Raw genomic sequence first — 15,418 nt, forward strand, 5'->3', positions numbered from 1 at the left:
GTAGAAAAAATTGTTACAATTTTTAAGAGATGGTTGATCGAAACAAGCATTCTGTCGATCTAGAGAAACACCAGGAGTAGGAATTCAAGAAGCTGTGTTACAAGAACTCAATATACCACCCCCTTCTAAATAGTACAATTCATCCTTCTCAAGCTTTCCACCAGTCCTCTCTTCTTGGAGATCCTGAATAGCACAATGAGAAGGAAAAATGTCCTGAAATAGTTGTGAGATTTAGTTAGTTAACTGATAACAGGTTAAAGGGAATTTTAGGTTCACATAACACAGAGGAAAAAGGAAATAGAAGGAATGAAATAATACTGCCACAATGAGAAAGTGTTGTAACCAACACATACCAAAACAATCAATAGCAGTAATCTTAGAGTGCAAAGTAGTGAGTTTCAAGGACCTGAATAAATTAGGACTACTTGTCAAGGCATCAGAATCAATAACCAATGTAGATAAGATTGTTGTACTCTTCTTGGGGCATGGTAGATGATGTACTCAACTCTCCAGTGGAGTGGCCAGGTGCACTTGAAGTGTCAACACTAGAATCACCTGTAAGAGACTTATCGGCCCTAGTAGGTTTCCCATGGTGATTTAATGTCCGAACAGGCAATATAATCGTCCTTGCAATGATCTCTTCAGGTACAGGAATCACAATGATGAACTCCTCGTTTCAATTCACTACCTTTGCCACTAGTGCTATCCAAACCTTGGCCTCGTCCTCCAACACTTCGACTATCATGGTTACGTGTAGGCTGACCATGGCTGAGCTATCATGGGAAGAAGTTTGAGAAAAAGACTAAAAGCCACATTTGGTGATCTGTTGGATTCTAGTATATGTTTCATTGATTCACCATCAAGAATGTATCATGGACGAGTTGAAGCTTAGGACTCAACCTAAAGATAAACTTGGCAGCAAGATATTAAGTTCCTCCAGTGCTCCCTTCATAGTGCTATAATACTCGGTGATAGACCTGCTTTCTTGGTTGGATTATAAAAATTGCTCATAGGTAAAAAATACAAGTTTGGTTTACTTGTGAGAAGCTATCATGAAGATTATCTCATGCAGCCTCAGCTGTTCAATGAAATGTCACATTTGCAGCAATTCATGGCTCTATGCTATTTGAACACCACACAAGCACTATGTCATTCTCTTTGATCCAATTTTTATTATCCTTGGAGTTTGGAGACGGAGGAGAATGCAGTAGATACTTGGACTTCCCTTTTTTATTAATATATGCACACAATGCCTGAGGTCATAGCAAGTAGTTAGAGGATCCATCAATTTGATGGTTGTGATATGTATGTTAAGTAATGAGTCGAAGCTCTCAGAACCGCCCCCAATAACTACAATCAGGATACACCAGTGTTGGAAATGGACAACTGAGACAATGCTGAATCAGGCAGCACACTATCAAAGAGCAACACTTCAGACCTTAAATGGTCCAGAACTTGAAGAGGCAGCTATGATGACATAACTGAATTTACAATGTTCTAGGAGGAATCTCTTGACTACACAGAACAGGGCAGACAAAAATGCACTGCATGTGCCTTAATGAAAAAGCTGGTGGCAGCTACAGGCATTATGGCTGGCAGCAACTAGAAGCCAGTGCAGACAAGAACAATAGACCGAACACCAACTGAAACCAACCAGAAACTAATACAAAATTGCACACAATCAATCATGAATACATGCAGCATCAAAGCCACCCACTCCCACAAGCACACACAGCTACCAACAATAACATTCCACAGCCTAATGGAGAGAAAGAGTGTCCCTAAATGACTATCAAACCAACTGAACAATCCGATGAGGGCTGAAGGGAATTCCTATTTTGAGTAAAATGTTCTGGGAAAAGAGCAACAGTGTAGGGATGGGATTTTGCCTATTCCTGTGGAGGAAATCAATGGGAAGGATCTAGCAGCTCAACAGCTTTTTGTAAGATGGGGTTATGGTTATATGGTTATGGAGGAAATGTAGTTTGTCTGGATGGTGGTGCTAGAAGGTGAAGAAACACTGTCTGTTAATAATGATGCCAGTAGATTAAAAAGCGTTTTTCTTATTCGTGTTCTGTTAATTCCCCCTCTTCTTAGTTTTATTTCTTTCTTTAGCTGTTGTTTTTTTCTCTTGAGGATTAGTTGTCCTCCCATAGATTATGATTTTATTTTCTTCTTCCTTAGTATATATATATATATATATGTATGTATATTTTTTTTTTCTGCCTAAAAGAGGAAGAAAAACTGAGTATTTAAGAAGAAAGAGTGTCCAAGATCAACTGATCAACTCAGAGAGATCAGATTTAGAGGAGATCAGTGTTCTGATGCCATATGGTAAAGTTGGAGAAGAGTGGAAGAGAAGAAAAGGAGAAGAGAAGAAGAAAATAAGGGGAAGAGGAGAGAAATAATATGGCGGTAGTTTCCTGGAGCCTTACATACAACTCCAGGTCAGCCCTCTTATATATTAATAATTAATAAAAGAACATGGAAGACAGTGATAACCTCACAACACATAGTGACTAGAATAGCCTCATTGTGACTAGACTAGGCTATTCTCTTCTAACAATGTAAGTGAATTGTTTTATGCTCATTTATTTGAATCTTTTTGTAAAATTGAGAAATCATACGGGAAGCATCAGACATGATTTGCAATTTTAATGTTGTTCTAAATTTCTAATGAAGATTTGTTTTATCTATAGTTTGGTATCCTAATTCAATGATGAATAGTATTCCTTGCATTTTATGGGATATAAGTCTTGCTTGATCTAATATTTTTAAGAACATAGATTGATTTATAGAACATGTTTACTCTATTTCGAAATTGTAGTTAAGATATGGTAGGGTGATTCACCCCTTTACCACTAAATTCCTTTTCTTCATCTCTTAACAATTCTCTCTACCAACCATTTTTCCAATCATTTTCTTTGGACCACATCATTTGAAAGGTTAAGGTGTCTTGCAAGTTCTGGACATTCATTTGGATTCTGTCCACCATAGGCCTAAATTGTTACAGGGCAGAAGGCCCTACAAGGCCCTTAGCCTTGATATGTGCTCTATGTTCCATGAGTCCAACGAAACACAAGCGCTCCTCTTTTCCTTCATTGTTGGGTGGCGAACTTTCTTTGGGGTGTTCTCATCTCTTGCTTTGGTTAAAGATTGGGTGGCTCCTCATGTTGTGGGAGATTTCTTGCAAGTGAGATATTGGGGTTTTGGCGAAACTGGAAAAGGAAAGCCTATGGAGATTTGCAGTTTTTGTTAGGTTGTGGATCATTTGGATCGAGAAGAATTCAAGAATTTTTAATGATCATACACCTTCCCCTTGATTGTCATGGGGCAGAATTGTGTTTCTCGCCTCTTTTTGGGCTTATTTGTTTAGGGCTTTTTTATTTTTTATTTTTTTTGGGGGGGCGGGGAAGGGATTGAAGGGCATCTCTGTTGTAATTATTTTAGCTTTCATTTTGCTGTTTTTCTGGAGGACATCTTGTTCTCCTTGTATTCTACATTGTTTTCTGTTTATATTTTTCCATATCCCTCCAAAATAATATTGTAGTTAGATTTGCATGGCATCCCAAAGGCTCGTTGCATATGTTTTCAATTGCCCACTGCCTTAAAAATTGGTGAATCTGATAGTTTGGTGATTTATGTTGGTGATCTATTTTTTCCAAAGTTCTCTTGTTCATATGTACTATTCTGGCATCAGAATAAGTGGATCTATTGCTTATTTTTGTGCGAGTGAGATGCCCTTTTACCAATAATCTTCTTGTCGTAGCTTTTATTTTTTCAGTGAACTACTTTGGATTATCTTGTTCAACCATATCTGTCTATGTTTTTGACATTGAAATGTTTTTTATAATCGAGTGTTTCCTTAAATAATTTCTCATGAGTTCTATTCAACTTGTTTTGACAGGTATTATCGTATGTTTGAGGCTACACAAGATGGATTGGTTAAAAATGCACCTGTCCATAGCATACATGGCTCTCTACTTGCTGTTGGCGAGCTTTTAAGGTTGGTTTAATGATCAAATTCACATTGTCAAGGACGTAATTATGCTCTACAGCTTATTTAGTTGCTCAAATACACACTGTATTTTGTGATCTATCGGGAGATCTTTTGCTTAGAATTGTTTAGGCTGCATGGTTACGAGCGTGCAACTTCTTCTGGATGCATCATGTGACTTATTTTGGATTCATGGTGTTTTTTTTTTTTTTTGATCACAAAAGAAATATGTTAAGATAGAGAATGGAGAAAGTTACAAACTAGAGAGAGCAATAAATCCTCAAAACAGAAAAAATAAGAGAAATCAAAAGAGCCAAAAAGAAAATGAAAAAAAAAAAAAAAAAAAAAATAAAAGCTAAGAAGCTGAAAACAATAGCCCTCTTTTATCCATTCCCCTCATAATTGGTAGAGCTCTGTAAGCTTGCTAATTCCCACTGAGCCTTTTTAGCTTTTCTTTTAGCTCCAGGCAACTAAACTTCTATCCCTCCAGGATCATCCATCCACAACCCCACACCATCCAAAATATTTTGAGTAGCAACATTCTGTTTTCTAATCTTCTCCACAGGAGTAGGTAATATCCCATCCTTATTCTGGTTATTCTTAACCGAGGTCCTGTCCATACGCCCCTCTTCAAAAAAAGATACATCCTCCAAAGTTTCAATTGGAGGAGGGCAGCCCGGTGCACAAAGTTCCCATGTATGTGGGGTGCTGGGAAGGTGCAGACCACAATGGGTCTATAGTATGCAGCCTTACCTTGTATTTTTGCAAGAGGCTGTTTCCATGCCTCGAACCTATGCCCTCCAGGCTCCAGGTCACACAGACACACATAAGAAGTATCCAGCTGTTCATCAAAAGAGTGTGACACATAATTCAGTTCTTCAAATCTCGTCCAGCAACAGACCACTATCGCTTGCAAAATCACTGTCAATGTTGCTGCCCTATTCTCTCCCCCCCTCCCCCCCCCCCACAAAAAAAAAAAATCTTTCTTCTCTCCTTTTTCTACTTTAGACTTGGTGCAATTCAGAGATTCCTCAACATAAAAATTCCCTGCATCATCTATTTTAAAAAATTTGCCACGTTTGAATTCATACAATTATTAACAAACGACTTTTTCTTACCTTTCCCCTCCTTTTAATGATTGATGATTATTGACTTTTGTATTCACAGCCATCTTTCTTTCATCCATTTCCATCTTGTAGTTCCCAGAAATACCCATCTCTTGATGCGAACCTTAGCTAAGACTCCTGATTCTTACCTCCAAGCTTCAACTGAATAAGGCTCCTGCTCCATTTTTGACTAAAATCTCCCTACTCAATCCATCATCTCAGCTGAAGAACCCTGCTTTCTCTTCTGCCTCGTGCCTTGATTCTTGCCATTAGAAGCCTCTTGTGCCTCTACCACAAGAGCCCTCAGTAAACGATTTCCCCCTGATCTTTTCAGAATGAAGACCCTGGACCCATGGGCTATGATTCCCAACTCCTGGGTTCTGTCAACAATGTTTGAACAATGTGCCTGTTCATTAGAGCGGCACATCTTAGAATAGAAAGAACCCTTCTTGTTTTTTTCCAGAATAAATATTCTAGTCCGACCCATTTGCATTATGGGCCTCTTCTAAAACATGGCCCAGCTTCAAAAATGAAGGTACTCCTGCTTCAAATAACTGGGCCAAGTCCAACACAACCAACCAGCAAGCTCTTGGGCCCAGTTTTCATCTTCTCATCCTCCCTGAGAGAAACCCTAGCTGCCTATATCATCTTCACAAGCCTGGCCAAAAGCCTGGCTGCCTTGACTGTTAATCGATGTCTCTGAACGAGAGCTATTGGATTCTGTTCTCCTGTAATCATACCCTGGCTCCAGGGCAGATCACTACTTTCACAACTTTTCCCTTTGGTCTTCTTCACTGCCGCCCACCTGGTTTCATGAGCGATGATTTCGCTGAGCACCTCCTTCTTTTTCACCATTCTCATGACAGAGATCCCTAGCCAACTTACAAACTTCACTTCCAAAACTTTGTTATCCATCACCTTTAGAGCCACATGGAACGAAGCCCAAATTCGTCTTCCATAGTGCTCTATGAATTACTATGGGAAGGTTTCCTTGATTAAATAATCCATTTTTTTGTCATCTTTCTTTATTTTTCATTGATTGATTGATTTATTTATTTATTTGTCTGGAGGATGTCTTGTCCTGTTTTAGCTGTTACTGTGTTATCTTTCCCCTGTTGAATTTCATTTTCTATAAACAAAAAAAGAACAGATGGCTAAATAATTTTTTTAATACAAATTGATGATTATTTAGTATAGTTCTTTTGTGATTAATGTTTTATCATAAATTGCAGTACCAATGGCCAAGGTCATTTTGTTATTTAGTGCATGTGCATAATATATTTCCTTCACAGTGACAGGAATATGATTATATAACATACATGACTAATAGATACTATTTTTTCAAATAAAATTTTAAAATGATGCTGCAGTGGATGTTGTAATATTACAGTCTAGTATAGTCTATATGCTGTCAAATACCAATCTGACAATTTATTAATTAAAGTTAAATGTGATTGTACAGTCTCTTGTCATGATGCAGTTCTAAGCATAATCAATAATCTTTTAAAAAAAAGAAAAGAGCAGCCCGGTGCACTAAGCTCCCGCATATGCGGGGTCTGGGAGAACAAATTTATATTCATAAATTTTGCATGATTAAAATGTTAAGTTAGGCAGTCCTTGTTGATTTAAGAAAATTAAAGGGAATTGAGGCAAGTATATGTGTATTGTTTATATGTTCCTGGATGATACTATTGTTTTCTTAGAAGATCGTGGGGAGTATTTTTTAAATGTGCTTACTATTTTACCACTGTTTGAGGGCGGGCCTTGGATCAATGGTAAGGTTGCTCCTTTGTGACTGGTCAGTCGTTGGTTTGAGCCCAAGGAAACAGCCTCTCTGCATAAAAGCAGGAATAAGGCTGCACGCATTGGGACGACCCTCCCTTTACCCTCGCAAAGCAGGGAGCCTTGTGGCTCGAGGACGCCCTTTACTATTTTACCACTGTTTGAGAGGGTTTATGGTTTAAAAATAAATATTGGGAAAAAGTGGAATGACTTGTACTAATTTGAGTGAATCTAGATTTTTGGAGTCTGTCTTCTTTAGCTGGATTTGGCATCCTAGGTTGGGCTTTGACTTAACTAGGGGTGCCTTTGGGTGGTAATCTTAGGTCTGTTGGTTTCAGAATTTTGTGGTGAAGATGTCCAAAGAGGTGGACGGATGGAAGGGTGCTTTATTCTGTCTAGATTGGTTTATTACTCTCAAGGATTGTTTGGAACCACTTATGCAGAATGCGTTTTTAAAAAAACAGTAGATTTGATAAGTGCGGATAGTTAGTGCTGAGCTGAAAAAGTGCTGAGAGTTATAAGTGCTGTTTGGATGTGTTTAAAAATTAGTTTTGATGATAAGTACCTATAAAGTAAGTTGTGTTTGGCTGTCTACTTTTATAAAATAGGTAATAATCACCAGTGTGCATGGCATGCCTAAAATGCCTCGAGGCTCAATCTAAAATACCAAATTTCAAAAAGGCTAACGCATTACATGCTGAGGCTTATGCATTTTTTACAAAAGGCACACCTTTTGTGTCCTTTTGTTGAGACTTACACATTTTGGGTGTGTGATTCTCAAGTTAGAATCGGTTAAAAATTTTTAACCACATGTTTGTATAAAAGGAATGTCGTAGTATGAGTTGATTTCTAAAACTCTTAAACCTCAACCTTTCCAAAATAATTGAGAGTTGTATCTTAGATCATGAAAATAGTTTGAACTTTGTAATAGTATAGCTATCTCTTGTCAAGATTTATGTCATGTATTCAAGTTAACCATTATTGAATGGCCAACAAGTAGTTTGCAAAGTATATATAATTTTTCTTTTTTAAATTATATTTGTGATTTTATTAATTTTTCCTTATTTTTAAAATATATAAAATTTATTTACATATTTTTTATCTTAAAAAAAAATTATCAGAAGGCTTATGTCCCAATGCTTTAAGGCTATTGCCTTGCCTCTTAAGGGTTAAAACGCCTCGCCTTATGCCTTCGCCTTTTAAAACATTGGACTACTCACTTTTTAAACAAAATCTGTTACCCTTTCTCTTCCGTTAGATTTTTTCTTATGCGTTCCTTATGCAACTCTACTACAAACTACAGTTCTTGAAATTATGCATGCATTGCGCAACTCTTGAAAATATATTTGACTTCAAACAACATAATTCATGTTACAACCTGAGCACCAAGTACATCAAAGTTCAACAAGGATTACACATGATTACGTTCCAGAAAAATTTGATCAGCAATCTCGGCTCTCATATTACTTCATCAGTTGTGCTCATGCAGCATCAAATATCCCATACTTCAGAACACTTGAACTTGTTGCTTTGTCACCTTCCAAAGAGACATTTTCATCATTGTACACTTCAAACAATTCATCATGATTGTGTTTTCAGCTGAATAAACTATGTAATGTCATTCAAAAAAACTAAAATATACTTCTGTTGTTTTGTTGAGAAGGGAGACATGTTTGTCCATATCTCAAACACTAAAAAATTTTGTAGTTTACTTCCCTTTCTAAAATTTGGTAAACGTTATCAATTTTCCTTGTATGGAGCCATATAACCATAAGTATTGGGATACTAGACATCAATTGCATGAAATGTCCCAAATGAAAAGTAAAATATATTATGCAATACTCCAATTTGTACCAAGACCTAAATTTTGTAGAATGTGCTCACATGTTAACAATGACACCTAGTGGAGGATGGGGAAATTTTAGTTCAAGCAGTCAAAGACAACATGTTATTAGCACTTCTTTCCCATCAAGTGCGAAGGTGAATGGCATATCGAATGAGCATGTGGCCATAACATTTTGTGTGCAAATTAACTGCGCCGGAAATATGGAGCTCGTTTGTTTGCTCCCACAAATGCATTTAAGTATGTTCCATCAATTGCACCTATGCAGTCCTATAACAAAATCAATTTTACAAAATTTGGTCACTTTATGTGATCATTGATGAAAACAAATTTTAAAAAATGGCAAGTGCATTTTACAAAAAATTAACTATCATACCTTAAATAAAAGCCAATACCTCTCATTATTTTTGATTTTTGGGGTGTTTTTGTGAGTCTTATATGTCATTTGATGATGTCAATGGCAAAGTGAGATAATGCCATTAAGATCACATTGAAGTGACGAGTCAATTGTTGAAACCTATCACATGCCAAAAACAGTAATCAGATGCATATCTAACAATACCTAAAAATATGCCCAATTGTTCTACAACGATCACATCCCTTCTGTCATGCAATAAATCCTTTCCCTGAACTGTTTTTTCTTGATCCAAGAGGGCATGTCTTTTCATATAAAAAAGTTCTTTGCAAACACCATCATGACCATTCAATGTTTCAAGCATGAATTCATGACCTGATAATTTTGGTATTCTCATAGGCATTTTTGCAGGACACAAAGTACCTTTTTTCATAGTCTCAACATCTCAACAAGAAAAAGAAATCCTTTTTTCATGTTCTTCATTTCTACACACAATGCATACATACATACATAAAGTTCAGGTATTATTGCTTTTAATGACATATATATTCCTATTGATGATGTTTAAATTAGAAATAATTACTTAATATCCAAGAGAGGCAGAATACATAAAAAGAGCATAGGTTAACATGAAATACATACATTGTGTGACCTAACGATCACATTGTCAAACATCATGGAATCCAAAATATAAAATTCCATACATGAAAGTACCAACATAACATAGTTATATGGATTAAAATGTATATCATAACAAAATAATGCAGCTACTTCAATCTATTAACCTCTCTAATCAACCAAGATGGCGAAGCTCATCACTTGGCATGGATAAAAAAGTAACCCTTTCTCCCTCATTCTCAAGGAGTTCGATGGCATCCACATATTAGTCCAATTCTTGGTGGATAAGTGCTGACATGCTAGTTAACATTTCAATGCATTTTGACATTGAAAATATGGCATTTGGGGGAGGTGGAGGCCTTGATTCTATGTCTCTGCTACTAATTGATTTGCATATCATGTAAATCAACCTTCCATTCTTTTCGGTCATAGCTTCCCTTCGAGGAGCTTTTCTCTTTTTACTAGATCCTTCACCCCTGCTACTCCTTATCCGTTGCCCTTCCTCAGATGAACAGTGTTCACCTTCGACAAGATGCTGCTTGGTAGGACTAAAGGGTGGATCATCACTCTCTCCCAACCCCTCGTCTATAACAAGTTGCTCCATCCCTTTGGATGCGGTGCCAAAATTCGGTAGTTTGCTCATTGAAGGAGACCAATTATTCTCCTCTGTTGCATATGTACAACCATAAATAGCCCGTAGCTGCTCTAAATGTTGTAGAGGCCTATCAGGGAAATGCTTACACTATGGATGGGCTGTAATAGAACTGTACATGCCTAGTTGTAAGTTTTAACACATGGAGTTTGTCACAACAAGAAGTTGGCATTATAACGAGCTTACTTGAACAAATAAAACCCATCTTTCATTGTCAACATTAAGCCCTATTGTATTAGGGTTAATGGTAAGACAATTTATTTTCAAGTGATTCCCAATACTTGAAAAGGGCTTTGGTATTGCCGAGGTTCTTGATTTGATTCTGCAAATATGTTACACCTTCTTTGGCAAATAACTCACTCCTTATTTCACTCCATCCCCTAGTGTTAAAAGTTGAAGTTAGCTTATTCCCCTTGTTTACTTCTTCAACGCACAACTGAACAAAAGTGGGATGCCTGTGGTCATTCCAAGAGGCTTCTCTTTATTTGATTGATGTGATGGAGAAGTCATGGTCTACACAGACTACAATATCATTGAGATGCTTAAAGTAATACTATTGTATGGAATGGACGCTAAGAGTGAACTTATAATACCCAAACCCAATCACAACCAAGAACTCAACGGAACAATTGCTCACCTTTTTTTGCATAGAAGGGTTGTTACTCATCTTTGGAGTGCCCTCTTTTTTTCTCTTGATGAAGCTTGGGTGCCACCTAGGGCGATGGGCGATTTTTTTCTAGTGAGATTTTGAGGTTTCGGTAAGAGCAGGAAGGGAGAGTGCTGTGGTATAGTGTGGTTTTTTGTTATTTTTGGACCTTATGGATCAAGAGGGGTGTGAGACTCTTCAATGAATGCACAATCGCCTTGGGTCTGTAGTGGGATAGAGCAGTGTTTTTTGGCCTCTTTGGGTTTGTTCTTTCAAGTTCTTTAGGGGTTCGCTGCCGCACAATGTTAGCTTTGGTGTATTCCCAAGAAGAAGGGGGGGGGGGGGTGAATTGGGTATTTAAAATTTTGTCCTACCTAGGTTTATCCAAATCAGCAGTATTGTGCAACCTAGGGTCTGTCTATGCAATTATAAACCCAATCAACACATGTACTACATATAATGAATCAAGCATACAACATACATGTGCTGAAAATGAAAGTACGGAAAATAAATTTGCAAAAATATAAAGAACACGCACGATATGTTATCGGGGTTCAGCCAACTGTGCCTACGTCCCCGCCTTCAGCTCGCAAGCCCGAGGATTCCACTAAAGCCTCACTTCACGAGTGGAGTGACACCTAATACAACTAGGTCAATTAGCACAGGGCTGACCTCAACCTTTACAAATTCTCCTTGTGGGGTGGAGAAGACCCTAACAATCCTTACGGGCTGGATTACCGCCCCCTCAGGCCGCGCCTGGAATACAACAAATTTACAATATAAATTTCGTGTACAATTTCAGTGCTTCTCCAACAAGTAGATTTGTATCAATACGCGCATGCAATAACCAATGCACTTCCAAGAGATACGAATTATAAGCTCGATGAAGTTTAATGTGACTACTCTCTAAACAATGTCAATATATCAAGCAGCATGCGAGAGTATGTGATAGGATCTTTGTGTCAAAATAATATTCTCAATCACAATGCACTAGCAAAGATCACAAGTATACTTCACATATCTCAACAAAAGTTTTTATCAAAATAAACCACAAGAGATATTCAACAATGGTTTGTAAAAAATTTATTTGATCTTTGTATTAAAATGATAATCTCAATCAAAAGGTATAGCAACAAAGATCTTTTAGCACTCAAGCAAATATCTCAAAAATATATATTTCTCAAATATAAGCACAAGAGATATTTTGAAAATGATTTGTAAAATATTTTAGCAATCAAAATCTAATGTGAACTCCTTGAGTATTGCAATGACAATGCAAAACTCAAAGGCTCAATGAAGTATTCCTAGGGAAGACTTATTAACAAAGTGTCCTAGGGAAACTTCAAGCTTATCTCTCTAATAAAATAATCTCAATCAACAAGAACAAGAGAGAGCTTAAGCCAAATGAGAAGAACACTCAATCATACTTACAAGGAGATTTAAGCTCTAAAATCTGGTAAGAATGAGTATAGGAGGCTAAAAAAAGAGTGTAGGAGATTTTTGAATTTCAGAGGATTTTTCCTAATTAAGATTGCTAATCTGATGCTAATCATTTCAAATGAGGGGGTATATATAGACTATCCCTTAATTATAATCGTCCAGGACACATAGGGAATTATTATAAATGTTTTAATACATTTTAACCCAATTAACCCCGTTTTATTATTTTAACCGCTGTAAAAATATTGGAGCAACCCAAGAGCATTGGTCGACCGAAGGCAAGGTTCGGTTGATTGAGTGTGCAAGTTCGGTCGACCGATTAAGATTTGAACTAGAAGTTCGGTTGACCGGTCAACAAGGTTCCAAGGCGATTTTTCCTTTCTGTGCGGTTCGATCGACCATGCGGTTTTGAACTAAGTAGTTCGGTTGATCGGAGCGTTGGATTCTCCCATTTGTGGGTATGGTTGACCAGGTTGTTGGCTTACGATTTGGGCTCGGTCGACTGTATGGTCAAATGTTGACTTTGGTGGGAGTTCGGTCGATCAGGAGGTTTTGAACTGAGCATGGCTTGGTTGACCGGGAGGTGGTCAAACTGTTGACTCGGTCACCAGTTCGGTCGACTGACAAATTTATGCTTGAGAGGTTCGGTCGACCGAACATGCATCTTAAGTACATTTCGGTTCTAATTACTTGTGTGATCATCCTTTCCATATAACCATATATATATGTACATGTATGAGTGTCCTAGGGTCATTCTAGGTCTTTTTTAGGACACCGAAAAAATATGGTGTCGGTCGACAGAAGGTCGACCGAAGGGTGATCCCTAAGGTCAAACTATGGTCTTGAGCTTATAGTCTCTACCATGCATGCTATGCATTCATTATTACAGACCTTTGAATTATTACAGACCCAACATGAATAAAAGAAAATATAATAATACAACTGAAAATAAAATCGGTCTTCATGCGTTGCTCCTTTGCAATTCCATGGAAAACGCTGGGGTATGCTTCACGGCTTCCATTTCTCATTTGTCATCCGTGCTTAGAAAAATAACCCTGTTCAAATACTCAAAGCACACAGATGAGATTTTGTGGGTTGTCATATTCAAAACAGGAGACGGACCCAAAAAGTCAACACACAATCTTGTTAGGGATTGCAAGGCAGGAATTTTGTAATTTTTCTGTTTGTTTTCTCTTTCTTCATGGGAGGCATCTATCTTGTTCTTACCGTTTTGAATTGTACTCTTTAGTTCGTTGTTAATATAATTCCTTTTTCTTATATAAAAAAATACATAGATTTACACCTTTTTGACAGCTATTAATTTAAGTAAATGATGGTTTCTTATGAATATGTCAGCAAAATAAATTTTTACCTGCTGTCACCTTGGTAAAACAATTGTTGGGCATTTTAGTGTACATCATCTTGTTATTACAATATAATGCATCAGCTTCGTTTTCTTTGAGTTCAGCTCTTGAGTCTTGATTGGGATGAATTGTACTTTAAATAACCAGGAACACGGGAGAGTTCATGATGTCAAGGTACAGAGAAGTTGCGGATATTGTTGTAAAATATCTAGAGCACCGGGATCGGCTTGTTCGTCTTAGCATAACTTCATTGCTGCCTCGCATTGCTCATTTCTTGCGTGACAGATTTGTCACAAACTACTTACAGGTTCATGAGTATTGTTGTATTCATTTTAAAGCAATATGTACCTCATTGCAAGAAGTTTTTCAGTTGCTTAAGTTCACAGCTTAATAGACCAATTATGTTCTTACTGAAATTTCAATTTTTTGTCCAGATATGCATGAACCATATCCTTGCTGTTTTAAAAATGCCAGCTGAACGTGCCAGTGGATTCATTGCTCTTGGGGAGATGGCCGGTGCTTTGGATGGGGAACTTGTTGAATATTTGCCGACAATTACGTCTCACTTACGTGACGCAGTATGTCTTTTGGCTTTTGTTTGCATTGATCTTCCACTAGCATGTCAGTTTTCTTTCTTCTATTACTTTAGAGGTTTTATATGCTTTCTGAATCTCTGTTTCTTTCTATAGATTGCTCCTCGTAAGGGCAGACCGTCACTGGAGGCTTTGGCCTGTGTTGGAAGCCTGGCAAAAGCCATGGGATCTCATATGGAAACTCACATACGTGGTCTTTTGGATGTGATGTTCTCAGTTGCTCTTTCCCCTGTGCTTGTTGAAGCACTCGAGCAAATCACTGTCAGGTATGCTGGGACGAACATATTTTGTGATGATTATATATTTAATTTTATCAAGGAAATAAGATATTGAATCTTCTATATGATTGATGGTTATTTCAGCATTCCATCCTTGCTGCCCACCATTCAAGATAGGATGCTTGATTGCATTTCTGTAGCACTTTCGAAATCTCATTACCCTCAGGCAAGGCCAGCAGTTGCCGTGGTTCGAGGAAATACACTTAATAACCCTCTGCAAGTTTCAGAGCTCAGTGGGCCTGCCCTCGTGCAACTTGCTTTGCAAACGCTTGCTCGTTTTAATTTCAAGGTTTGTGTACTTGTACTGTCTGGTATATGGTGATTTATTTCCAGTCATTTAATCAGGGGGCTTTTATGTGGTGTAGGGCCATGAGCTTCTCGAGTTTGCAAGAGAATCAGTTGTTGTGTATTTGGATGATGAAGATGGTGCCACACGGAAAGATGCCGCTCTGTGTTGTTGCAGATTAGTTGGAAATTCCTTTGGTGGTATAACCTGTACACAGTTCAGTTCTAGTAGGTCCAATCGAGCTAATGGAAAGAGAAGGCGTCTTGTTGAAGAGGTTGGTTTATAAACATATTGAAAGTTTTCTTCTCTTGTATTTTCCTTATCCACTCAAAATTCACTTGCGTGTCTCAGTTACAACATCTTTCCTTTGTTTGTATCGGCTATGTAATTAGTTTCTTTAATGTAGTGATGGCATTTATTTTCAGGGGACTTTATACTATAGTAATTTCTTCAAGAAT

At 37.5% G+C, this 15,418-nt stretch overlaps 1 protein-coding gene across 3 annotated transcripts in view; it reads left to right on the plus strand.

Moving 5' to 3' along the window:
* The window catches only part of LOC131164554 (serine/threonine-protein kinase TOR), a 134,696-nt gene that overhangs the window by 10,218 nt on the left and 109,060 nt on the right, over nucleotides 1-15,418 (plus strand). For all 3 annotated transcript variants that reach the window (XM_058121828.1, XM_058121830.1, XM_058121829.1), the window contains exons 5-10: nucleotides 3,908-4,006; nucleotides 13,951-14,110; nucleotides 14,238-14,381; nucleotides 14,493-14,662; nucleotides 14,759-14,963; nucleotides 15,040-15,234. In XM_058121828.1, coding sequence (XP_057977811.1) covers nucleotides 3,908-4,006; nucleotides 13,951-14,110; nucleotides 14,238-14,381; nucleotides 14,493-14,662; nucleotides 14,759-14,963; nucleotides 15,040-15,234 — 973 coding nt within the window. The remainder of the gene's footprint in view (nucleotides 1-3,907; nucleotides 4,007-13,950; nucleotides 14,111-14,237; nucleotides 14,382-14,492; nucleotides 14,663-14,758; nucleotides 14,964-15,039; nucleotides 15,235-15,418) is intronic.

Source organism: Malania oleifera, chromosome 9 (assembly GCF_029873635.1).
Source record: "Malania oleifera isolate guangnan ecotype guangnan chromosome 9, ASM2987363v1, whole genome shotgun sequence".
Lineage (NCBI taxonomy): Eukaryota > Viridiplantae > Streptophyta > Magnoliopsida > Santalales > Ximeniaceae > Malania > Malania oleifera.